The sequence below is a fragment of the Lagopus leucura genome, unplaced genomic scaffold (assembly GCF_019238085.1).
Source record: "Lagopus leucura isolate 7727_CA_CO unplaced genomic scaffold, USGS_WTPT01 Super-Scaffold_100001, whole genome shotgun sequence".
NCBI lineage: Eukaryota > Metazoa > Chordata > Aves > Galliformes > Phasianidae > Lagopus > Lagopus leucura.
The window spans coordinates 74,519,629-74,546,844 of NW_024962262.1; the positions used below are offsets into that span (position 1 = coordinate 74,519,629).

General features: G+C 38.7%; 1 protein-coding gene across 1 annotated transcript; it reads left to right on the top strand.

Annotated features, from left to right (window-relative positions):
* Positions 1-1,458: 1,458 nt before the first annotated feature.
* On the top strand, positions 1,459-27,071 carry PAXBP1 (PAX3 and PAX7 binding protein 1). The gene is made up of 18 exons (XM_042866943.1): positions 1,459-1,951; positions 3,615-3,743; positions 4,595-4,771; positions 5,838-6,059; positions 6,671-6,774; positions 7,561-7,781; positions 8,737-8,926; positions 13,725-13,848; positions 16,072-16,171; positions 16,627-16,742; positions 18,640-18,839; positions 20,380-20,524; positions 20,696-20,817; positions 21,492-21,568; positions 21,838-21,904; positions 23,446-23,592; positions 23,904-24,058; positions 25,631-27,071. The coding sequence occupies exons 1-18, from the start codon at positions 1,492-1,494 to the stop codon at positions 25,746-25,748; spliced, it is 2,874 nt and encodes a 957-aa protein (XP_042722877.1). The 5' UTR covers positions 1,459-1,491; the 3' UTR covers positions 25,749-27,071.
* The last annotated feature ends 145 nt before the right edge of the window (positions 27,072-27,216 follow it).

Below are 27,216 nucleotides of genomic sequence, written 5' to 3' on the forward strand. Positions count from 1 at the left end.
TTCAGAAGCTTGCAGAATTTCTTCATAGCAATTCAAAGAGCTAAATACAAAGCAAAGTACATAACGCATACAATGTGAGCTTTATTAATTCTGTTGGCAGAGGTTTCTTTTCTCTGCATCTGGACAAACTGCAGTGGTACATTAAGTATCACAACGCAGAAATAATTACATAATTTCATAGAATTATAGACTGGCTTAGGTTAGAAGGAACCATAAAGATCATCTGGTTCCAACCCCTGATGTCAACAGTGCTGCCCGCCACCAGCTCAGGCAGCCCAGGGCCCCATTCAACCTGGCCTTGAGTGCTTCCAGGGATGGGACACCCACAGCCTTTCTGGTCAGCCTGTGATGTTTCTCACCACTACCTAACATCTAACTTAAATCTCCCCTCTTTCAGTTTAAAGCCAATCCCACTTGTCCTATCATCAGACAGTGCAAAATGTTGGCCTTGCTTCTGCTGATAAGCTCCCTTTGGGCACTGTAAGGCTACAGCAAGGTTGCACTGGAGACTTTTCCTCTTCAGGTTGAACAAGCCCAGCTCCCTCAGCCTTCCTTCATAAGAGATGAGCTCCAGCCCTCTGATCAGGACCTGCTCCAAAAGCTCCGCATTTTTCCTGTGTGAGGGCCCTAGATTTAGTGAATTCATTACAATTAGTGTAAGACTGTTCAATCACACCCCAAACTTCGCATCATCATTTTATGGTGTTTCATCACATGTTTATAGTAACTAATATTTACACACAGTGCTTCCATTCTCTATGTATTTAGTCCAACCTGGTTTGGCAGTTTTCAGTCTTGGTGTATGATTATAGGCTATGCCAATGAATAGAAATTGAGCCTTTTTTAGAGGCTGTGGGACGCTGGCCAAGCCTTCTGTGTCTCCTCCCATGTAGAAGAGGGGCTGCAAGATGGAGGCTACTTGGTCATAGATCATTTGAGTTAGAAGGGATCTTTCAAGGCCACCTGGTCCAACTCCCCTGCAGTGAACAGGGACACCTACAGCTACATCAGGTTGCTCAGAGCCTGGAAGGATGAAGAGGCCTCCCCAGGTTCCAGCACTTACACCTGGAAGGAGTTTTCAAGAAGGCCAGTGACACACGGGCCGCAAGTTCAAAGGGCCCGCGCGCCCTGCCCGCCCCTCCCCCGTCTACCGCGCGCCGCTTTCCCGACACAAGATGGCGGCAGAGGCGGTCCCATTGGGAAGAAGGGGAGGAGGGAGAGGCACGCGGCGTGTCGAGTCGCTCTAGTCCCTGCTCTCTACGCTCCCTGCTGGGTACTCTCTACCCTCGTTTCGCCGCCTCTCTATGGTCGGGAGGTTTCTGTCTGTTGCCGGGGGGGAGGCGGCGGGCGGCAGCCGACAGGGGGCGCTGTGGGCCGCGGAGCGGCGGCCATCATGCTCGGCGAGCCGGGCCTGGGCCGCGGCGCGGGGCGGCAGAAGTGGGTGGTGCCGGTGCCGGCGCTGCGCGGCGCGGGGGGTCGGCGCCCGGCGGGATGTTCCGCAAGGCGCGGAGAGTGAACGTGCGGAAGCGGAACGACTCGGAAGAGGAGGACGAAGAGCGCGATGAGGAGCCGCCTCAGGAGCCGGCGCCGGCTTCTGGGGCCGGAGGAGAAGGGCCTGCCGAGGCCTCCGCCGTGGCCCTGGCGGCTGCGGGCACCGGGCTGCTGCCTCTGCCGCCCGGCTGCGTGCCCCTCGCCCTGCCCGGCAGCCCCGCCGCCTTCGCATGCGCCGCGGGCTACGGTGCAGCCCTCGGCCTGGGGCTGGGCCTGATGGGAGGCGACCGGGCTGGGCTAGGGTCGCTGCCGGCGCCCTCCCTGCTGCCCCCCCCGCCGCCTCCGCCGCCGCAGGGCAACGGGCTGCCGGCCACAGGGCGGCCTAAAGAGAAGAAGCGGGCTCGGGAGAACAAAGAGGTGCCCCGCGCCAGCCTGCTCAGCTTCCAGGACGAGGAGGAGGGTGAGGCGGCGGTGGCGGGGCTGAATTTGCGCCGTGGTTCTGTTATCTTAAGGCAGTGGAGTGGCCGAGGAACGTGGGCTGTGAGGGGCTGCGGCCAGCCTTCCTGGCGACAGGGATGTGCTGGCAGGGAGCGCCCCGTCGGCGGCACCGGGATGTGCTCCTTGGTTTCGCTATGGTTTAGCGGGGTGAGCTACTATCACAGCACCCCGACTTGGAAGGGATCCACGGGCGTCACCGACTCCAGCTCCTGGCTGCACTCGTGTCCGGAGTAGCCGGACCTGGATTTGCATGGTTCCAGGCGCTGGACCCAACCTGTTCGGTCCCGCCGGGCCTGTGGTGCTGATGGAGGGTGGTGTTTGCTGTCCTTCTGCATCAAGTTTGCTTTCATCCCGCGTGGATGTCAAGGGGAAGTTCTTTACTATGAGAGTGATGAGGAGCTGGCACAGGCTGCCCGGAGAGGCTGTGGATGCCCCATCCCTGGAGGTGCTCAAGGGCAGATTGGATGGAGCCCTGGGCAGCCTGGTCTAGTATCATATAGGGAGGTTGGTGGCCCTGCCTGTGGCAGGGGGGTTGGAGATTCATGATCCTTGGGGTCCCTTTCCAACCCTGGCCATTTTGTGATTCTGTGGATGTGTCAGATCACCCGTTCTATGAGTAGACTCTGGGTGAAATGGGTATTTTGTTGTAGTTATTTCCTCACAGATTACTAGATTGTCCTTCATAAGTAGTTGGAAAAGTGACTGAACATTTTCTGTACTTTGATTTATAGCATAGCTGTATTTGTTCAGTGCTCTGGCAGTAATCCTGCCACAGGTACTGTGCCTGTGCACGTCCTAATCTACTGATGGGCAATAGTTGTTACACATTAAAAACAGTGATGAAAAAAGCACTCTTCAAGCCACTGAGTCCATTGCATCCCAGAAGTTCAGGTTTGATCAGACTTGCTTTGTGTTAAGAGGTCTTGTGATCTTCTGCTAGAGGAGAGTTAATGTGTCTTTTGATATTTTGTTTCGAAGAACTCTCTCTGGTCTCTGAACTGCAGGTTTGAAAACCTGTCAAATACTGAAAACGCAGTGTTAGAGTATTTACTTAAGAAAAAGCTGTTGGATTTCCTGCATCCAACTTTGAATTTCTGCATGTTGTTTTTGTGTTGTTTTTTTTTTTTTTTTTCAAACTTGCTGCATACCTTTCAATAGGTTGTAGCTCTGCAGGCATTCAAGCTGTCGGTGCAGCAAAAACCAGTCATTCCCTTACTCATTAGTCATACTGGCCTAAGTGTGGCTATGAAGAGAGCGTTAACGCAAAATGCTGAGGCTTCTCATTTTCTTCTAATCTGTGATCACAATGAAGAATCCGCTGCTTAAAAAATTAAAATTAAAATTGAAACAGCAGTGAATACAGATAAAAAGCAGGTCACGTTTGTATACTTCAGCTTCTGCCTTGCGTTTCTGTGACTGTGCTGTGAATGACCCCTAAGGAAACAAGGAAGACAAGAGTGTTTGTGAAAGGATACGCGGCTCTTGTTGTTACAGTAGTGCAAATGTGCAATCACGTGAAATTATGTTCCTAGTGTGCTTCTTGAGATCTACGTGCAAAGGAGGTATAATAGCTAACTGTACTTCTTGGCAGATCTGACGTGGTGTTTTTCAACTTTCTTTTAAAGAAACTGAAGAAGTTTTCAAAGTGAAGAAATCAAGTTACAGCAAAAAGATTGTAAAACAGCTGAAGAAAGAATACAAGGAAGATCTTGAAAAATCAAAAGTTAGAACAGAGGTCAATTCTCCAACAGATGGTAAATGCAAAATTAACAGTAACTTCTCTAATGGCAAAGATTAAGAATTGTAAATACAGATCATGTGTTTTCAGGATGAGTTGTCTGTCTTTCTATAGGATTTAGTATTATTACTAGAGTATATGTTGAATGAATTCAGTTGAACCTCACAAATGCTATTCTGATGCTGATAGAGATCTTTGAATCTCTGTCAGTAGAAATGAATGCTGAAGGATGAAATTTCTCAGATAGCTGCCTTTACAACTCTCAGTAGACTTCAGTAGTTTATGTTTCAGCACTATTTATGTCAGATCCATTTCTTTTCTTCCTATTATTAGTTCAGCACTACTTCTAGTGCTTATTTGACAGGATGTCCTTGCAAAGCAGCTTGTCAGAAAGGAAAAAATGAGGGAGTGAGATGTGATGGTTTTTGTTATTAAGTAAATTACTCAACAGTTGTGCGTTTCACAGTTTGACCTTAGAGCAGAGTTGGTGATCAAGATGACAAGATGAAAGTATTGGAGCAGAAGGACCTTTTAACAGTACATGGTCTTCTAGAACTTGTAGGTAGAGCCTGAGATTTCGGTTTTGTTGTAATTCTGCTGTTGGTTATCAGGAAAATCATTGGTAAAGTATCTTGATATGTTTTCCTCTACCACTTACTTGGGTAGAGTGAAACCTACAACCCATGAGTACAAGTGTTATCTAAAAATCACAGTGATACAGCTGAAGCTTATGGAAGTTGAATGTAATCCCATGGAGAAATTTGCTTTCACTTGATTTTAAGAATCCTAGAATGTTAGTCCTTTAAAAAAAATGCCTCCAAGTGACCTTTACCAAAAAGTCAAATGTAGGCTTTATTGTCTTAACAGTTGAGCCACCACTAGAAAAGACAGGACAGATAAAGGACATAGGTCAAGAAGATGGGACTGCAAACAGCGAACATGGTGAAGAAGAAATGGAAGTTGAAAGTGAAAAGGAAGAAGAAAAAACAAAACCTGGTGGGGCTTTTTCAAGTGCTCTATCATCGCTGAATGTTCTTCGCCCAGGTTGGTTATCATAGTATGTCTGATATGTTAAACGAATGCTTTAGCCAGCGTTTGTCTTTAATTTGAATGTCTCAGTTACGGGTCTGCGAGGTATCTAAAATGTTATCCTCTATTTTTTCGCCTAGTAACTTTTCTGTCGAGCCCTGAGGCCAAAGAAATCCAATTGAGAAAGTAGTTTCTAATTGGTAGCTGACTTGGTGATGGCCTGCTCCCCAGATAGAGCCTCCGTCTGCATGCTCTGAGTCTGCATTTCAGGGGAAAAAATAATTTCCTGGTTGATTCCCAAGTGACTTTTCCTTTTAGGGAAAATTGCAGAAGGGTACTGTATGTATGTTATTACATCTGTAGAGATAGTGCAAGCTCGAGAAGAATATCTTATTTCAAGTATAAAGAGAATATGAACTTTGACCTTTTGTCCATGACTAGTCAAAGTAGTGGTAAAGATTTATTAACGTTTCAAAAAATAGATTTGCAGGGGCTATTCTTCATGTTAAGTAAGTAAGCTTCATTAATCTTGTATTAGTGATTTTACTTTTTTTTTCCTTCATAAATCTGGGTTTGTGGGTTGTTTTTTTATGAGTGTTGCCCTTCTTATTTGGTGTCCTTTGTCCCCTGAGCTACCATCGTCTGTTGAAATGGCTGAGGATTTTTGTTTCCCTTAAAGTAATAAGAGTTAGGAGCAATATCAGAACAGGAAGTGACTTCAGAGGAATCTCGTTTTCTTCTTCCTGGTGCAACAGTCAGGTCCTGTAAAAAGCGTCCTCTTCTCTAGGAGTATTTCCCAAGGGGACTTCAAGCTTCTGCCATTATAGCATGTGAGCTAATGAGAGCAGAGCCAGATCTGTTGGGAAAGATTCCATATCTGAGAGCTATTGCTCTGAAAGTTTACATGTGTAGCTTTTAGGTTGCTTGCAAATGTTTCTGTGAGTATAGATATTTTTTTTTCCTCTTACTTTTATTGCCACTTACTAATGTGCTTTGGTAGGATGGCAGAGATGAGTAATAAGGAGTTGTAATACCTGTTTTCCTGCAGTGGGTGGTTAACGCTGTGAACATCTGTCTCTAGGAGAAATTCCAGATGCTGCTTTTATTCATGCTGCTAGGAAAAAGCGTCAAATGGCTCGTGAACTTGGAGACTTTACTCCTGTTGACAGTGAACCAGGTAAAAGCCGCCTTGTTCGTGAAGATGAAAATGATGCCAGTGATGATGAAGATGATGACGAGAAGAGGAGAATAGTTTTTACAGTGAAGGAAAAATCCCAAAGGCAAAAGATTGCTGAGGAAATAGGTAAAATCTTCTCAGAGAGACAACTGGTCAATATTTGCACTGGTTTTATTGCAAGTGCACCCTTTCAACGTTTTTAAACAACACATTTTTCAGACTGAAGTCTGTAGTTAATTTGTTTTTTTAAGAAAAAGTACTGCATAATGGAATCTACTTGTAAACTTTTTTGCACAGATTCTGTTCCTTTGGTTAGAAGCATGCGACTATTTAATCTGGTAGAAACTTACACTGAGGAGCAATTAGTATTATTACTGTACTGTTTTAGCAACTAGCTGTCAAAAGAAAACATCAGTTTTTGAATATAAGATTCTGCTTCTTGGCAAAGTAGTGAAATGGCCTTCTGGAGAAGGAGAAAATAGCAAGGAAGCAGATCTGTAATATTAGAGAGCTTTACCAACAGTTAGCTGCAAACTTATCCATTAGGTTTTTGCAGTGGAACCTCTGTGATAATGATTCGTGGGCTAGCATCCTTAATTTCTTGTGAAGGGAAAGAGAGAATGCACTGAGATATTCCCACGAGAGCTTGGTCTTTTAGGTTTTGGAGCTCATGGCCCTTACTATGAATATGTTAATTTGTTTTTGTTTCCTGTTTTGTCTGTTTTATTCCTCTTCAGGTATTGAGGGGAGTGATGATGAGGCACTGGTGGCAGGGGAACAAGATGAGGAACTCAGTAGATGGGAGCAAGAACAGATACGGAAAGGAATCAACATACCTCAGGCACGTATTTTGTTGTGAGATGCTCTTGTTTTGTTTCTGCTATATTGGCTAAATCCATTATAAACTAGGGTAGTTTACAGAAGGCTGTTTTGCCTGAGAAGATCATTTTGTAACTTCTGATGTTCTTTAAAAAGAAATGAGAAATCAGATTTTAAATATTGAGTGTTACCCATTTCTGTAGTCCTCTGTTTGGGATAGATACTGGTAGTGTAAGCAGCATATATTTGCAGCCTGAAATAGGGCTAGAACAACGCCACTTGGAAGAGACCTCTGTTCCTATTTGTCAGTGGCTTTAGAGTTTGTAAACAGAGCTTGTTTTCTGGTTCTGTATCTTCTCTTGTGGTATAAACATGCGATTGGAATTGGTAGCAGGCTGTGCCATATGTTGTAACAGTGAAGTTGCTATTCAGTTGAAGATAATGGCGTTTTTAAAAAACATTTCAGAAAAATCCTAACAGAACACTGATTCTAATAGATAGTCTTAGTGAAATTTAGTCTAGTTCAAAATAGCTTGTCATTTTAGGAGTTGTAGGCTGGCTAAAATTATTGTTTATATTTACAGCAAGTTTTTAAACATTTAGAGTAATAACAATGTTAAGACTTTGTCCTTTTACGAAGGCACTTTTGAGACCTTAGATGTTAGAAGATGTAGGGTCAAACCCACATGAATTTGCCACACGGATGGTTTCTGGCTACCATTTTCATTTTATAACATTTGAGATGTGAAACAACGTGTGTCCTTTTCTGAAGTCTAACACAGTACAATTGCATGTCCTCCTACTTCAGGTTCAGCCAAGTCAGCCTGCTGAAGTGAATAATCTGTACTACCAGAACACTTACCAGACATTGTCTTATGGTTCGTCATATGGCATTCCATACACTTATGCTGCGTATGGATCATCGGAAGCCAAGTCTCAAAAAACAGATAATACAGTTCCTTTCAAAACACCCAGTAATGAGATGACTCCTATTACTATTGATTTGGTAAAGAAACAGCTTAAAGACAGGTAGGACAGACCATCTTTTTAGACTTAAAGACATGTCCCCTAGCTTTCTGTTCCTCAGGCATCTTTTAGTCTCGAGAAAACACAGTTTCATCGCTGGAAAAGTACTGACTGGCACATCCATTAAAAAAAATATTAAAAGGCAATCAAAAAAAGCTCAAAGTGAAGATGACATTGACACTTTGTTCGAAAGTCTCCCTGGATTGCTTCTCTGGAAGTGAAGCTTTAAATGTGTGACCATTGATCTTGTTGAAGACAGGTCTGAGTTGCATCTTCTGGACGCTACACAATCTTATAGTCAAGAATTGAAAGGCCAGTGAGGTGTTTAGCTTTGTCAGCAGGTTTCATTCTTTTAAATTGTAAATGAAAATCTTATGCTTCAGTAGACAAAGAATTTACATTTTAGTGTAAGCTTTTTCTTTTGTTTAGAAGTTGTAATCTTTCAGCTACACAAAAGGTCCTACTAAATGAACATCCCAATTGCGGAGAGAAATTATTAGTCATGAACAACTTGCACTTTGTCTGCAATATTGGTTTGTATGCCCATTGTAGTGTTAGAAACTCCACTAGTAATGCGAGTTAGTAGAGTAAGGTAACTGCTTTGTAGGAGCCATAATTCGTCTGCATTTGTTTTTGGTTTTTTTCCCCCTCTCTCCATAAAATGCTTTTTCCTCTCTGTTTTTCTGTAGGGCTAGCCTAGTAGTATTATAAGTGCTACCAACTCCTGTAAAAATTTGAAGGAGTTAACAGTTTAATGCACTCAGCATAGTCTAGAAAATTAATTTAAATTATTAGCCTCACTGTTTATGTAGAGAGGAGAGAAAGTGACAAGAGAAAGAGAATGTCTCTTTACAGTATTTCCATTTATATACTTAGTACTTGCACTGTCTAATATCTCAACAGTCTGAAGGATAGAGACTTCTGGATGTAAATTTGTTATTTATCCATTGCCTCTCAGGTTGGACTCTATGAAAGAATTGCACAAAGCTAATCGGCAGCAGTTTGAGAAACATCAGCAAAGTCAAGAGGACTCTACCAAGGCAATTGAAAGATTAGAAGGGTCTTCTGGGGGTATTGGTGAACAGTATAAGTTTTTGCAAGAAATGCGAGGGTATGTCCAAGACTTGCTTGAGTGTTTCAGTGAAAAGGTAAGGATGTAAAAACATTCATCTTTTTTTTTTTTTTAAAAAAAAAAAAAAGTCTCTTAGTACATGCCAAACACCACATCATTTTTTCAAAAAGTCCCCTGAAAACATGTTCTCACAAAGGTTTGGTTATTCAAGTGTTGAAGAGGTAGCATCATGAAAAGTAATGTTGGTTGTCAAAAACCTTTCTTTCACAGTGTATCGCATTAGTGACTTCAGATCACCTAAAAACATTTTTAGATTCTCTGTCTTGAGGGCATTTCAGCTTCACATAGATGCTGCTTTTGGCCTGTGTTGGATAGCAGGTGAAGAAAAATAATGACTGAATTACACTGCCAGTTCTTTGAATGTTTTATGAATGCAATAAGAAACATTTGTATTTTGTATTGTAAGCTTCCTACCGCCAGGTAGTTTTATGGCTTTCTTAGTGCTCTAATGTCTGTAGAAGAAGAATTATAAGCTTCTGAAGACAATTAAAAGAGGTACTTCTTGTAGTGTGCATCATGTAGTATGGTACTTTTGCATGTTTCTAACTTGAGAACTTAAGTCTTTTTTCTTTTATCCATTATGCTAAATGTAGTTAGTTTTCTTTTAAATATATGTATGTGTGTGTATGTGTATGCAGGCACATACAGGAGCTGTCAAATTCAGTTAGCAGTGTACAGGCTTCATTGTCTTGACTTGAATACAATAATATGGCATCTTTTTCTTGTATTAGCTGCCAGGATTTCTTCAGTGGCTAAAGATGCTGCTTACTTATCTTGTTAGGTGTGAGAGAAGCATTCTGACTGCTGGTCAGTTAGTAACTGTCCATCATTAATGGTTTTGGGAGATTCCCATCTTCAGTCTTGTAAGCTAGAGATGAACTATGAACTGTGGACAAACCCAGGATGTTTGGACCAGTTAATCTGCCCAGCTAATGAATTAGTTATAAAAAGTACTGTTCACAAAAGAAGCAGTATTCCTGAGTCTCTATTAGTGCGCTAGGTATTAAGGAGTAATGAAGGTACCCTTCTTTTCTTTACTGTTCTATCTTTGCTGGTTGCACAGATGCCTAAATTCTTAATTAAAGAGAAATTATATTCCTTGTCTGAGATAATTGACTTCTGAAACACAAACTTATCTGTATTCAGCATTTGCTTTTTAAAAGACCTCTTACCAGTCTAAGAGAACATCCACACAACTGAAACACCAGAAATATGTTGTTGTGTGGTTGTTCCTCTTTGATTGTCCACACAATCTTGTTCTAATGTTTTCTTTAAACAAATTGTTTTGGAATGCCTTGTTTTGAGTGAAAACCACGCCTCTTAGTCTTCCAGACTTCATGTAAAACCAGGAAAGTTTACTGTTAACAAGTAGTGTAACAGTTTGTATCGGTTCTTCTTCAGAAAGTTTTATGTATCTAGCTGTACTAGGAAGTAAGTCAATTCCACTTGTGACGATTAGCTGTTGATAATTTAACAATTAGGCTTGTCAAAGCTGCTTTCTTGTAATATCCTTTTGCTTTCCCAGTGGCCAGTTTTATAAGGATTGTATATTTGAACCCTCTTCCCCCCAACTTTCCCAAAAGTATCCACATGCAGTTCCTCAAACTCTTAAGCTGTGACTTTTATCATCTCATACTTAAGGCTGTTTTAAGAAATATTTTGGTGTTTTTTTCAGTTAGAGGCTGCTATAGTGCCTGTATCTACAGTTAAGTTGCAAAATTAGGATGTCAAACAGCTTAACAGACACATTACATCAATTACAATGTCTTGTGTGTTCCTCAGTTCTTTGGCCAAATAATCTATTTCAGAATTCAGGATTTTTAGTGTGACAAAATTACTATCAAATCAAAAGTAGCCAACAGGACATCATAAGTTCTTTGCAAAAAGGGGCTGAGAAGGAAGGAATAAAAGGTAACAAATGATTATCAGGTTTTAACTAAGTATAATAATGAAATGCAGCAGGAAAATATTTTTATTTTTTTAGTGTAGACATAAATTACTTTCAGCTTTCTGTAGAGCCTGTGGCCCTTAATGCTGTATATTTGAAACAACTGCATTTATCTGTGTTTACAACATAGAATGTGTATATAATGATAATAGCTATATATTATGATTATATTATATAACAGCAACAAGAAATGTATCCTTATGTGCATATATGTAGTAATACTGTGGGGATATGTGTGTGTATATACATATCCTAAATCTGTAAAACCAGGGCCTCCCCTGTCCTTTCAAATATGATGCATTGATGCTCTCTCTTTATTGTATGAAGTCTGGTCATTGTTATTAGTCAAATTCACATTGATACTGGTCTGAATAAGGAAATTGTTTGCTGAACAAGCACAAATGGACACACAGTGTACTTGTTCTCTCCAAAAAGAGTCCATTGCCCCAGAGTTTCCTTATATGTTCGTAGACTTAGTTTTTGAGAACAAAAGATAACATCATAAAGTAGAACTTCTTTCTCTGATTAACCTTATTTCTGCACCTGTGTGCCATGTTCAATCTTTTGGGACCCCAGCCAAGCAAGACTATTTTGTCTCTATTCTGATTTTGAAGGAATGCTGAGTGTTATAAATGCTTTGTTCATTGATAAGGTGTGATGGAGATTATAACAGGCCAGGTCTTACAAGATCGCTAGAAACAAGCAATAGAAATGCCAAATCTTGTGATGTTTTTCTGCACAAATGGTAAAACCAAGGAAATGGAACATTTTTGCATCATTAGTAGCTTCTTCACAAGTAATTGTTGTCAAAATTATGCCTTCAGAGAAGGCTGGGAAGTTGTCATGTGTCCCTTGCACTTTCTCATTTTCGAAAAGTAAGGGATATAAAAAGATCAGATCATTGCAAGCCTATCTTTGTTAGCATGGTTAGATGAACTCTTACTTTACCTGCAAAAGCAATTTGTCTGCATCAGGAAGGGGGATTGAAATTAGGTTAAAATGATTCTCGTCTGCTAAATGTTCAGAGAACTTGTCATTTTTCCTCTCACACTGTTCATAGTGAGTGTGTGTGTGGGGGGGGAGGGGGGAATGTAAAATAAATTGCTGAATTTAAGTTAGTAACTTAAAAAACAACAAACAAACAAACAGTGAATGAATGAGAGCTCTATAGTAGTCGGTGAAACTGTCAGTCACACATAAACCACAGTACTGATAAAAGAATGATGGCTTCTAAGTCTCTGATGTTGTAAATGGGAAATATTTTGGGTTTAGATATTTAAATGCATAGTTTTTTCTTGTGTTTTTTTTTTTTTTAATTATTCTATTTATTTGTTTATCGTGAGGCAATTATAGAAGAACTTCTAGAGATGCTGTCAAAATTTGTAATTTAACTTCTCAATTTTAGAATTCCCTTGACACACTTAAGAGAAGAAACTATTTTCTGTGGCAAGCTGTGGCATTTCTTTTTAATTATTACTTATTTTCTTCAAAATTGTCTTGAATTCAGAATGTGCCCTTTCAACAGTGGGATTTTTCCTACTCTCTCCATTCTCTCTGCTTTGTTTTCTCCAGAAGAAAATTGCGTGTATTTTGAGCTACTTCACAGCCTTTAATCTCTGCAGACCAGTTTATACCACGAAGAGCTAATATTTCTTTCATTTAATTTGTCCTCTGAAGTGTGTGTCATCCTCAGCTGAAATGGCCTTGCAGCTGTAATGTCATAGTCTTAAATTTTACTGGAGGAGTTTTTTAAATAGCTGCTGAGTCACATTCTAAATTACGTCAGGAAACAGTTTCTGATTTTATCTCTTTTTGGGGGAAAAAAAAAAAAAAGTAATCCTGGCTGGTAGGCAGCAATGAAGTATCTGAGCTAAGGTGGAAGACTGGACTAAACATAGTTTTGGAGGTAAGGAGGATATGGCATAAAAATATTCATACCAGCAGTAACTGACTCATAGGACTTGCTTTTCCAAATTAAGAGATCATGAAAAATTCTCTTTTACATTTGAGTATTTATGGTGGACTAATTTTAACTTGCCAAGAAATGAAATTCTGCAAAAGTAGGCAGTGAATCTGCTATTTAATGTCAGGATATTCCTGCTATCATCTATTTTTGTTGCTCCTGAAATTCAGTCTAATTTGTTTTAAGTAGCAGGTCCGACTGAAGTGTGTGTCCTTCAAAGATTATACTTAATGCAGAACTCCCACTATTTGTACAATTTTGAGTTTAATGATAGGCTAGAATAACATTTTATTGATTTACCTGTTCGCATAAAGTGTTTATGCACTGTTTTACTGCATTTCAGCAGTATTTTGTTTTACTGTACTTAATATTTCTATACATACTAATAAAAGATAAAAGTTATGGCAAAACAATACCTGTTGGTATTTGGTAGGTTAGATTGATTATTTGATTTTTTCTTTTTTTTTTTTTTTGTCCTCGTTGGGTAGAGTCAGTTTCACATAAACTATAGGATATTGCTACATTCTTGTTTAAAGACAGAGTAGATACAATGATTACACAATAAGCTTTGTACCAACATTTAAATGCACTTAGCAGGGGAAACGAGGACTTTAAGTAACATTTCAGTTTGAAATTATTGTCTTAGTGTTTTGCCTCTTTCAGTCAATACCGATTTCTTTCAGAACACTAATCGTTATGATTGAAAGCTGCCAACATTGTTAAATGCATGTGTTTTCTTCAAGTCGAAATATTTCCTGGTCCAGATGACACAAATGGTTAAAAACAAAAGAGCTTGTGCTGCTAGAAGTGCAGTGACAGTGCTATGCTTCGGAGTAGTGTGGTACCCCAGAAAGCTAAGCACCTGGAGGATTTGATATTACGTAGTGTGTTGTATTTTTACAGGTGCCTCTGATTAATGAACTTGAATCTGCAATGCACCAGCTGTACAAACAGCGAGCTTCCCGCCTTGTCCAAAGACGACAAGATGATATTAAAGATGAATCTTCGGAGTTTTCAAGCCATTCAAGTCAGTCCATCTTGAAGGTTTTTATTATTCATTAAACAACCTTGTTTACTTATTATGGCTAATTTTAAATGTAAATGTTTAGAATATTGACTGCCTTGAAGTTTATCCTAACTCTTGAGGTAGAAACAAGTTTAGATTCAAAGTTCTCTAATCTGTTTTGGTTTGAATTCAAAGCCGCTCTAACTCTGACCTCATCTCTCCTTTCTATTGCTCTTAACTGTGTTTCCTCTTTTCTAGCACTGTGAAATGTATGCATGGTGGCAGTGGCCATACTGGTGCCACGTGACTCCATGCTTTTATGTCAGATTTTTTTTTTTTATTTCCTTGAATCTGGAAATTTCCTGTACCATCTACATTTAACTTGTACAAAGCTGTGAAATTGGCTTAGAGATTACTTTTACCTGATGCTCTACTTTGTAGGTAGCAGAAGCATTTCATTTCAGACACTGTAAAGGAAGGTAAAGGAAGTGGAAGAGTCTTGATGAAAATCAGACTAATACAACATAAATTTATATGCATTACAGTTCAAAATTAGTTAAAATACTTGCTTACCATTAGTGTGGAGATGGGAGAGTCTCAGTGAGTTTTCTTGTGGTATCACTTAAGTATGTAGAACACTACAAAGGTGTGTTACCTTAGAAGAAAACATAAATTCCTTGGGGGAAGTTTTGTTCTGCGTGCTATAAGATGGGGAACATACATTAATAGTAGTTTTCTTTCTGTTTTGGAGAGTGCCTCATTTTTAGAATGGCTTTCTTTTCTGTCCTGTTGCTGACCCAATATCCTATAATAAAAGCCATTTCCTGTTCTGTCACAGTGTTGCCAGAATTGAAATGTTGGTACCATTAGATATCATTTACTGTGTGTGATAAAGCATTGAGCCTTCAGAGTTGGTCATCTCTTTACAGAATGGTCAGCATACGTATTCCTTTATTTGGAGCCCCTAAGCATCACATGTTGGCTTTGCAATTTTACCATAAAAAAGTGCTTGTGAGAACTAGATGTCTAGCACGCTTTTAAACAGATTTCCTAAATGAAGCCTAAAATTGACTATTTTGGACTGGGGTTTGGTGGTGGGATAGTGACAGATGTCATTGTTGAGAGGGAGCTTATTTAGCATCTGGAAATCTTGAGAATAAACTGCACTGCATCTTGAATAGTTCAGTTCTTTCCTTCAAATTATCACAGAAACTAGTGAACTAGTGTCAACCTTTGATGTGTTGTGTGGTGCAGAAGTAGGCAATCTGCATTCCTTCATATAGTGTCAGAACACTAAGGAGATAGAAGTTAATTTAGATTGGTCTGCCAAGTTTTGCTTTATTTTTGTGTAAAGACCAGTAGCTTTGAATAACAGCATTTGATTTAAAAAAAAAAAAAACAAAAAAAAAAAAAAAGGGGGCATGATTTACTCTGTATATTAGGACTCTTAGTACTTCTGGTACAGAGTTGTAATTCTAATGCAGAATATCACTGGTATTTTTAATGATAGATCTGTAAATGGGCTAAGTTAGAACATTTGAACTTACTCCTGAAATTTGGATAGGCTTGTGTTTAAATTTTGATGTTTGTATCTTAGGGGGTGGACTTGAGCATTGACTGAGACTCAATTCACTTCTAAAAATTTACCTGAAAAGGGTAACCAGGTTTCCCTGTTAGCTGTGCTATTGTCGGGAACATCTTTAATGAATTGCTGCTTAAAAAGAGGAGGGGAGAGGATCCATTTTCCTGTAGATTCTGATGCAGTTGAAATTGTAGACAATACAAAGGATACAGGTAAAGAGGTTATGAATAGAACTCTGGAATATCATATGTTCTGACTCTGGTCACTCTTCTCCATCTTTCTTTTTGTTCATTTTATTCTCAGAAGATGCATGGTGAACATGTTTATGTTAGGAGCTCTTTGTGTCTGGGAATATTCAATTTCAGCAATTTCTGTTTAAAATGCTAAGTTTTATATAGTTGTGCACTGTTGTGAGAGGAACAAGAGTGAAGTATGGTGAAAAGATTCTTCTATTTGACATTCGAGTGGAGATTTTTCTGAACCCCATTACTTCCTCTTTTAACCTCTATATTTGCGGATTCTAGGCTTCTGGATGCATCTTACACTTTCTACTTCAAATTACACTTAGTTTAAAGTAGGTACAGGGCTCTTGTGAAACAGCCTACAGTATATTTATATAATCATAGAAAAGCATTTTAATTTTCATCGATGTAATTTTACAGATAAAGCGCTCATGGCACCAAATCTTGATTCTTTTGGACGAGACAGAGTGCTCTATCAAGAACAAGTTAAGCGTCGGACTGCAGAAAGAGAGGCTAGAAGGTAGAGTGCTGGGATTTCTTGTCCATCAGGAGTGTTTGCCTGTTCTCAAAATGCAGTTTTCCACTGCAGCATGCTAGCATAAATAGCACTATTTGTTCCTCTCCTGTGAAGGGAAAAAAACACTTCAGCTGGTATTCTGGGGAGGACTGTTCCTACATATCCCAACTTAGCATCTGGAAGTACAAAACAAATGACAATTAGATGATGCTAATTTAGAATTTCTAAGAAACTATAATAAGCCCATTTGGTATCTATGTGGGTTCTGCTTGGTTCCTCTTCCTTCCATTGCTTGAGGCAGCAACACAGTGGGATGTTTGAGGCAGTGACAAACTGGTAGTTATTTTCATTATTATTTATTTTCAACCTGAATTTCCTTGCACTTAAAGTTATAACTGTGTTCATGATATAGGGGGAAAAAAATGTAATAAGTGCATTATACTGCTGATCCTTTGTAGAGCTCGTCGTAGACAAGCAAGAGAGCAAACTGGGAAGATGGCAGATCACCTTGAAGGCCTTTCCAGTGATGATGAGGAAACTTCAACGGATATTACAAACTTCAATATGGAACGAGGTTAGAAAAGATAAAGAAGCCTTACGCTATCAAATGTAGAAAAGACAGAAAAAATAAAAGTTGACCCTGTACATGTATTTCACCATGTTTCAGAGAAAGTTTAAGAACCATTTCTTATTAGCTTCTCAATGGCTGTAGTTCACTACAGCTGTTAGCTGGGGGTCCACCTCTTTTCTGGGTACCTAGAAATAGTATGAGAGGGAGTGGCCCCAAGATGCGCCAGGGGAGGTACAACTTGGATGTTAGGAAGAATGTCTTCTCAGGAAGAGCAGTGAGGCAGTGGCACAGGATGCAAAGGGAGGTGGTGCAGTCATCTTCTCTAGAGGCATTCAAGAACTGTGGATGTGGCACTGAGGATTGTGGTCAGTGAGTATGGTGGCGATAGGCTGACGACTGGACTAGGTGATAGTAGAAGTCTTTTCCAGCACTAATGGTTCTATGACATGTTTTATGGAGTCCTGTATCAGTATCCAGAAATGCTGGGACAAAAATTTTGTAAGCTTTTATTACAGCAAACATTGCAGATGACAGAAAGTGATGTTGACTGCAAACATTGCAGAAAGGTTCTGTGCTTACTTTTTGCATTTCCCCCATGGTGTTATGATTGGTTTACTCAAAGTAGCCTTAATTGTGCATAAACAGAATACTAGAGGTAACTATGAAGGCAGTAGCAAAGCAATAATCCTATTACTTTCTCACCTTGAAACCAAGTACAATTATCACTAATGAAAGAAAATTTCATCAAATTAGAAGAAATGTGGAGAAGTAGATTGGTATAGGCCATGTATATAGAATTGGACGTGTGTATGTGAGGAGGGATGATGCAGCCACGAGAACGTTTATTTTGTAAACTGTGAGAACTGGGCGCATGAAGAAAATTTACTTTCTTTTTGCTGAGTGTGTAGTAAGAGCACTGAAGTCATAGCTGTAGGCAGTTGTGGAGAGCCAAAGTATAACTAGATTAAAAGGCAATTAAATGAACTGCCCAGAAGTGCATCAGAAGTGCAAACAATCACACCTTTAGTTGCTGGCCTGTCACCAAAATTGCAGATGCAGGCAGAGAGCTCTGATTGAACATAGAAACTACTTAAGAGTTGTTAGGTGCTGTAATTCACTTTGCAAGTTAAATGATCTAGATTAAAAATTCTGTGTGGCTGTATTGCTTTTTGTCACATTTACAGAATTCTTTACAAGTATTGTCAGTTTCTCAGTAAGCATAGGATTTCTGAAGCATTTCTTATTCGTTCATACTTCACCCTCATGACAGCCCAGAATGATCACTGAACGATGTAGAACAGAGAGATGCACTTCAGCCCTGCTGCCTTTATTCATAGCATTTTTATCTGGATCACAGCATTAACAGTGCGTTTATATAATGTTATCTAACTTTGTACTGACTCCTCTCTACCTGTTATGTGTAGTAGTTATTGTGTGCAATTAACTATTGTAACTGGACATTCAAAACTGACCACAGCAAAGAATGTCCAATTAAAGTAGAATTAACCCTGGGAGATGTCAGGAAGTGTTGTGTTGTGCTGTCTGCCAGCACCCGCTGTCTGAAGCACTGATTCAGTTGTCACATCTCAAGGATGCCATGCACTTGCACTTGAATGAAATAGTGAAACAGTGTGAGTTGGAAGGTACTGAGAGATCACCTGTTCCAAACACTGGTGCAAAACAAGGTAGCTCTGAAGGTCCACACTGTTCTCCTGCATATGGCTATTTAAGGCAAAATTATTAGAGGATTTAAGGCTACTAGTTGTTGTTGTGTTTTGTTTGTTTTTTTTTTTTGTAATGTTGGTAGGAGTTGGCTTATGCCAGTCATCATTAAAGTCTGAGAGAGGTTGTATATGCAATAGGTGATTAATCTGTTGCTATTTTTTTCCCTCATGACCAGACCGTATATTGAAAGAATCCAGCAAAGTTTTTGAAGATGTTTTGGAAAGCTTTTACTCAATTGATTGTATTAAGTCCCAGTTTGAAGCTTGGCGTTCAAAGTACTTTGCTTCCTACAAAGATGCTTATATTGGCCTCTGTTTACCAAAGTTGTTCAACCCTTTAATCAGACTTCAGCTGCTTGTCTGGACTCCTTTGGAGGTAAGGTCCTGGGCACGCAATATTCACAGAAGCTTCTGTATAGTGTGATTCTTTCACACATCTGCAGAGCAAGGTGAATTGTACCTATGCTTCTCATAAATGCATGTTATAGGCGTGAAGCTTAAAGTGGTCACCTGTCTTGGGTTGAAGTGCTTTTCTGGGGAGTTCCTGCACTATTGCCCTCTATTCAGCTCTCGCCTGCTAGGAATTCAGCACATGCTGGCACCTTCTCAGGGAGCAATATAGACCAAAAACCAAGTCATGTATTAAATAATACATTTGAGTTTTAAAATATTTCAGGGAAATACGTGATTCTAAAGATGATATTTCTTCAAGAGAAGTGGAATGAAGAAGCCTGTTTTTCATTGGGCTTATGATCTGTGTCCCTATATTATATATCTTTCTTTCTTCCACCCACCCTTCATACCCCATAGAACTCTGGCTGGCAGTTTTCAACTCTTCCTCATAGTACTCATCACACAGTAATTAGGTAAGGAACATGGGAGGAGCAGGGCAGCACAATTGCAACACAATGTTCCTGGCAAGTATTCGATGTCCAGCTTGTGTGTGTGCTGTCAGGAGTAGCCATGAGAGGACAAACAGTTCACCTAATTTTGGCCTCCCATTGTTCTTCCTAGCTGTGAAAGCTCCTTACGTATTTCTGCTGCAGTCAAGAGGTTATTTGCAAAGTACTGGTAGGAACTTGCTTTTTCCTGCCATGTTGGCTTTTAATGGGAAGTATATCAAGAGACAAAATGAGTGCAATTGTGTAAGTTTGTTTTGCTAAGAAATGAAGTTCAGAAAGCAGGCTAAGAAGGCAGAAAGTCGTCTTCCTTTTCAAAACTTAACACATCTGTAGCACCTTCTGCAAATGTGTCACAAATGACTGAATCTGTCCTCTCTTCAGAAGTGCTTTTTCTTAACTACCAAGAGAATATTTGCAGAAGGTGATCTTCTGCCTCCTCTGCTCTGACTGCAGAGGAGGGGAAGCTAGATTCCTCTTCAGAGAACATTCAGAGTGTTTACTTGGAATAAATTAGAGAATCTGTGAAAGGCATCCTCATAAAAATTAAAACTTTATGTGAATTTTCCCTTCCCCATGCTGGTTTTATTTGAATTCTTAAGTTGGCAAAATAAAGCTTAAGCTATTTGGTGGCAAGATAACATAGAAAATGAAGATTTGAGAATTCTCTTGTGCTTCACTGTTCCCATTTATACATCTTGCTAAGTTTGAAAAAGTACAAGGCAAGAGATTTTTAATTCAGAAAACATCATTTTATAAAGCAGTGCCAATGAACTCTGTTTCTCGTATTTCCTTCTTATTTTGCTCAGGGGCAGTTAGTTGTTAAAATACGTTAGGCAGCAGCTGCCCAAAAAAGTAGTCTTGCTTCAACCATTTTCACTTTCTTATGATTTGGTGATTGTGTGGTTCTACAGTGAATTTGTTCATTTGGCTGTTGTTTTTTATTCCTATTATCTTAATGTCTTGACTTCAAATGCCTGTTTAGGAAGCTAATATCTTCTCAATTCATTTTATTAGGGCAAATGTCGAGATTTTGAGACTATGTTGTGGTTTGAATCGCTGCTGTTTTATGGCTGTGAAGAACAGGAGCAAGAAAAAGATGATGCTGATATTTCACTATTACCTACTATTGTAGAGAGAGTTGTTCTTCCTAAATTAACAGGTATAATCTTGAAAAAAGAAAAAAAAAAAAGCAAAGGGGGAGGAGAAGGAAGTTGGTGTTTATTTACGCCAGTAGATTTTACTGCTTTGTAAATTACTGTCCTAAGTGACTGTCCTTCTACCTGTATTTGAGCATTTGCAAAATGGAGTAATTCTTTTCTCTCTTTAATAGTGATTTCTGAAAATATATGGGATCCTTTTTCTACAACGCAAACATCAAGAATGGTAGCAATTGTACAAAAGCTAGTCAATGGATATCCTTCAGTGGTTAATGCTGAAAACAAAAATACACAAGTAAGTTTGTTTTGTTTTTTTTCGTAAGTATCTTGGGTAAGTTAAGGAATTTGGGTGTATTTGTAATACACCATATTGGAAAAAACGTAGCATGTTTAAGGAGAGTCAAAAAGGAGTTGTTTGGGGTTTCTTTTTCTGCTGACTAATTAGAGGTGGTAAATGAACTAAGACTTGGTTTGCAATTTTTGCTTTAAGGATCAGGTTAAACATAGTTAGACTTTTCTTCTTCTCCCACATGTATTGGGTGGGGGGAGAATCATAATTTGGTGGTTCTTCTTCTGTGAACATAAGAACTAATGTCATGAGTTCAGGTTCTGTGTGTAATGCATTGCCTTTACAGTAATGGGAGATTGGCCGAAGTTTGCATGCGCAGGGAAGGTAGCAGAAGATGAAAAATGACAAAGCAGCTGACGTCATTATAGCTAATCATGTGGCCAGGCTTAATGATAAAGTAATTTAATTGCTTTCAGTATTTATTGAAATTGTCAAGTTTCAGCTCTAAAGTTTAATCGTTACAGATGTCTCGAAGACTCCACGTGTGTGCTTAAGTCTGTGTGCCTTTTACTTTTAGGATCACAAATGTTCTTCATTGTTTTTAAATCAATTTCTGAGTGCTTAACTACTAAGCATTACTTTGGCTGTTATTTAAAAAAAAAAAAAAAAATCTGTTTCAGATGCTTTTAAAGGCACTGTTGCTAAGAATGAGGAGAACACTAGATGATGACGTATTCATGCCCTTATATCCCAAAAAGTAAGTTTGCTTTCAACTGTGGTATTTGACCTCTCTATTAGCATGTCAAGTGTTTTCTGACCATAGCTGGTAAGGTTTTTTCCATACCTCTGTATGGTTCACTGGTTGGATGTGGGAGCAACTTAATTATCATGAGGAATTATCAAGAACGAGCACAGTGCTTCCAGGGGATATTTACAGAAATGAACTTTATGTGGGAAGGAGGAAGTCAATGAACTCCAGACAGAAGTGATGATGTTTGCTCATTAAAGAAATCTCTTACTTTCCAGTGTCTTAGAAAACAAGAACTCTGGTCCATATTTGTTTTTCCAACGTCAGTTTTGGTCGTCTGTTAAGGTAAGTCACTAAATGCATCTGGTAAGTTTCTGGTGCAGTCAGCACAGCAATAAAATCCCCTTCATAATTGTGGAAAATGGTAGATGGAAAATTGCCTTTTCTCTAGTTGAAAGAATTCTGAAGTAGGATTCTTAGCCTTCGATAAAATGCTGTGCCCTCGTCAAAAGATTGCCAAGTGAAAGGGCATTGTTTTTATTTCTACACTGTGGGATTATTTGGCACATTCAACAACCAAGGTTTTTTAATGTCATTGTATTTGTCAGAAAAAAGTTTTTAATTTACTTTTGTAGTAATTAGAGGATTTTTTTCTGTATTTCTTTAAGTAGCATGAGAATTTTCATGAAAATAACTTAGATAAATGGACAGTTTTCTGTATCTCCCTGGAAAGCATGTTGCTATTTGTAAAATATGCAGCAGTTCTGATCTTAGTTTACTTGAAATGATGAAGAGTGAAAAAAATGTCTGTGTGTGTGGCAGGTGCTTTATAGAATTGTCAGAGGTCTATAAGAAGCTGTAACTGCTGTAATTTTTATCCTTCTATTGGAAATGTTATACTTTCCTTTTTAGCTACGTTGAGACATTGATTGAACTGCTGAATTCCATAGTCATGCAAACAGAACTTTTATCTGTTTTTTTTCTATTTAGAAGTGAGGGAGACCTTATATTTGAATGTGTTTGCAATGACATAATCTACTTTAAACATTCAGCACTGACTTCTTTCACTTTGAAGTAAGAGTCAACTTCTTAAATGCTGTCTAGAGCAAAAAGGGGCATAAAGCTTATTTATGAGAATGCTGTTGTTAAGAGTGGTGCTGGTAACTCTCTTATGGCTTGTGTCTCTTAAGAATGAAGCTGCCTGCTTCTGAAAATATTTCTTGGAGCATGGGCCATGTAGAACTGTGCATGCAGTTCTCACTGCGAGGCAGGTATAGATAGCATTGCTGAAGATGAGAAATAGAAGCTGGGAAGCAAGTCCATTATTACTATTTTCTGATTATCTGCTTCAACAGTAAGCTGCTGGCTGTGTTCCCTTCTACAAGGCTGGCAGCAGTTTTCCACAGGCTGTATAGCACTGGAGAATAACAGCTGTACTGTTGGCTTAGCCAGCACTTCCCTTCGGGCAATTTCTGTGCCTTTTGTTTCAGTGTGCCTTGAAAATAGGGATATACTGACAGCATGCCTGGGAATCTCACTGATGAGAGACTGTGAATTTGCCCCTGAGTTGCATATGCTAGGTCTCACTTGACTTGATATTCACATCAAATTTTGACATCAAAATGGCTTGAAACTTCAGTGTTTTTTTTCAACGATTCCTTGGGCAAAATTTAAGGAACATTGAGATAATGGTTGTTGTACAAGAGTTTATAGCACTCTAAGCTGTTACTTTATGAATTCTAAATACTTCTGGAACTATCAGAAGGCATATTTTCCTTGCTTTACTTAAGCCATGCTGCTGCACTTGAAGACTCTCTAGATACTTGATTAACTTTAAGGAGTTGTGACAATTTTAAATAATTATTTTCCCTGTGTTGTATCTTCAGTTATTAGGAAACTTTCTCCAGTGGTATGGAATCCTTTCAAACAAAACTCTCCAGGAGCTGTCAATAGATGGGCTACTAAACAGATACATTCTTATGGCTTTTCAAAACTCTGAGTATGGAGATGACAGCATTAAGAAGGCACAAAGTGTGAGTAATAGCAAACAAAATATTCAAAATGTATTTAAAATTTGAGATTACCTCTGAAATCTTGGTTTTTATATCTTAATATTGTAATGTTGATGAACCAAAGAGAGAACCTTCGCTGTCTTACACTTGCAGAGATTCAGTGTTTTACTGCTTGAATTTTGGAGTTGATTTGGGTGGGGGGGAGAGTTCCTGTTTTATTCACTTGAGCCTTGTAAACACAGTCTTACCTGGTGACTGAACAGATTGTGTCATTAAACTTCTAACATTTTGATACTTTTTTTTTTTAAATTTTTTTTCCTGTTTTTTTCTAGGTAATTGCTTGCTTTCCTAAACAGTGGTTTGCTAATCTAAAAGGAGACAAGACTATTTCGCAGCTAGAAAATTTCTGTAGATACCTTGTTCATCTGGCTGATACAATTTACAGAAACAGCATTGGTTGCTCTGATGTAGAGAAAAGAAATGCAAGGTAACTTAGTTTGAATTATTCAGTGGCAATACTTGTGCTTTGTTAATTGTATCCAAACACCGGTAAGTATCTCCGTTCTGCTACAAGTCTTTTGGAAGGCTGTTGAATTCAAACAAAATTTTTTTGTGGTATGGTAGATGGGGTGAATTTTTAAAGGTATTTGAAAACAGCAGCTGTTAAAATTCATTAAGCATTCATAGCATTTTGCAGTACTCCTTGATGTCCTTGATTGTGGCACATTTTGTAGTTACTCGTTCTGGGCTGCTTCACCTTGTAAACCTGTTGCAAACTCCTACACAATGGCTCCTGAATTACTGATTGTGCTTTTGTATATGGTGCAAAAATTTTGTCTTTGCTTATGCAACCAACTCGATGAACCTGTTTTTCCTTAATCAGTGCAATTTTACTTGTATCTGATAACCAGCATAATTGAAAGCTTGGGTTAGATGTGTGCATGAATGCGACTGCTAGCCAAGTGACCTGAAATGCTTTGTGGTGGGTTGTCTAATCAGTGGTGAACTTCATATCCACACTGTTACACTGATACACATGAACATAACCATATTGGAAGAATGTTTATTATTGTGCTGTTGCACAGGGAGAGGTTGCAAGGTCGGTAGTTTTGTTGTTTCAGAAAACCTACTTAAACTGAAACTTGGATCCCATGCTACCTGCATTAGTCACTCTTGATACCTGTACTTGCCTGAGCCATTGTTGAGTTACTCTTCAATTATTGAGGCTCTCAGTGGAATTAGATCCTTATGCACGGCACTGGAATACGGGGACAGGAATTTCCCTTGTCGTATAGCAGGCAAATCTTGTTTAGGAGTCTTTTTTTCTGTATCAGTTGTTATTTTGTTCCCATTAAGCACATAAAATAAGTCTGCAGCAGAAATATTATTTTGCATAATGAAAGAACAACATATCTGTTCATATAAATCCTAGTGTAGTTGTTTGAAAGAAAAATGCATTAATTTCTCAAGAGAAGGAAGCCTGTTTTTTATCCATACCTATTGATATTAGTTTTCCAAGTTGAGTGCCTTTTCACAAACCAGTTGGTTTCACTTTTAAGATGAATTTTGAACCTCAAGTATTTTTTATGGAACTTGGTGAAAATTCATGTCTACGCTCCTTGCAAGACACTAAAATTGTTCTTGACCATTGAGGTAGAATGTTCTTCCCAGGACTGAGCTGGATCTGAAATGCAGTTTGTTGGAGGCCAGCTTCATACCTTTGTAAGGCATGTGTGAAAACATATTTGTTCTTTGTTGTTTGGTAGGGGCTTTTTTTTTTGGCTCAAACATCATTTATCAAGAGAGCTGTGACTCACTGCGCACAGTACCATAAATAATCCAGGACTTCTTTCAGTTTATACCACATCTAGTATTGAATGACTAATTCCTATTTCCTCTTTTCAATTTCATTGCTGAGCCGATGACCAATTTAATTTACAGACTTAGCAAACAGGAGATGATGCAAAGTTACCTGAAACTGATTTGCTGTACTGTCATATTGTGCTTTTCTGTCATTCCTTTTACATGATTGTTCTTTTTATATATATATTTTTTTTAGGGAGCAGATAAAGCAGATCATAAAGCTTCTAGCAAGTATACGAGCACTGGATCATGCTGTGACAGTTGCAAATGATCACAATGTAAAAGAGTTGAAAATTTTAATAGAAGGAAAATAGACTTTTCTGACATCTCGTTATGAGCTTTAAAACCATTCCTGATGTGTGTAATTTATGTACATATGTAAAGTTTCTTAAACTGTAAAGTATTGATCTTTGTTTTAATACAAAGTGCATTCTTATATACAGCATCCTTTAAAATAAATGACAACGTTGACTTTCTTTGGAGGCAAAAATGAAATTCCAAAGTAGTCACCCTCCCAGAAATCAGGCTTTCCTCAAAGTTTCTCAAAATCTTGTTTACAAAAACACTTTGTACCCACAATTAGTTGTCATCTACTCCTTTGTTTAGTTGTTCCATGGCTAACTGGAATGTGTGTAATATATTAAGTGTAATGCAATGCGTGCATATATTTATACCACCGTGTTACTTTCACACTGGATATGGAGATCTTTTACTGTTGAAAAAGCTTTTCCTTTTTCTAAAAATTACTTGTTTTGAAAATAAAATGATCATATTATTGGTTAACAGGTTAAATCTGTGAAAATCATTTGGCCTAAATAGTAGAGATGCTTCCAAATGCAACCAAACCTTTAAAAAGCAGCTGTGCTGCACTCAGACTGAAACTCTTAAGACTGTTCTTAGAAACAAGAGATGAGAAAACACAAATCAGTGTTCGATTATTTTCTTAATTTGGGCAGACAATGCAAATTTGTGATTATTGTGCAAATTTACAGTATTCCCCAATCCCCCAGCACCTCTCATTTTCAAGGAGAAAATAGTTCACCTGTGAACTCTGGGCCCTTGGTGGCGAAGTTCACTGTTTGTATCCCGTTTTATAACTTCACATTGGGAATCTGTTTCTTCTGATTGGTATGGCTGAAGACGCAAAGGAAAGGTGGAGAAAACTTTATATCCTAGAATTCGAAGTGTTTATACTGTAGTAAACATTCAAATGTTACATTTCCTGCTAAATAGCAACTAAGAATACAGTCTTGGAAAACAAAGCATTTCATTTTTTTGGAAATTGGAAGGAAAATCCTTTAAAACAGGGTGATCCATGTTGGAATACTAATGATTTGATCCAGGGGTCTGAGGCACGTTAACAGCTGTAATGGCCTTGGATTAAGAGCTGTTTTACTGGTGAACCCTACATTTTGGGGGGAGTTATAGCAATAAATTGACATCCTGAATAACGTGAAGTAAAACTGTATTTTAAGCTCATGTCGTGGTATAAATGAGTATATTAAAAATGTACAATTTGTAACATGCACACTTCATTTGGACACTGAACAATTGTTTTTCTGAACTGCTGAGATTGATGGAGTACATTCAGAATATCTGCTTTTAAAATTTGTTTCAATAAACTCGTCTGTCAAGGAGCTGTTGCAGTGCAACTCTAAGTTTTATTCCTTTAAGTTGTAAAGGAGAAAATACGCATGCTAACTATTTTTGTCATCTCAGACTTTAGCTTTTTTTTTCTAATATAGCATATACAAAGCTGCATTTAAGTTTTTGAAGGTGTGT

Bases quoted from the DNA above. Each gene is read 5' to 3' on its own strand.
- PAXBP1 (XM_042866943.1), top strand. From the start codon at position 1,492: ATGTTCCGCAAGGCGCGGAGAGTGAACGTGCGGAAGCGGAACGACTCG. The intron at 4,772-5,837 runs GTTGGTTATCAT...ATCTGTCTCTAG, and splicing joins GCTGAATGTTCTTCGCCCAG to GAGAAATTCCAGATGCTGCT. The intron at 24,059-25,630 runs GTAACTTAGTTT...TATTTTTTTTAG, and splicing joins GTAGAGAAAAGAAATGCAAG to GGAGCAGATAAAGCAGATCA.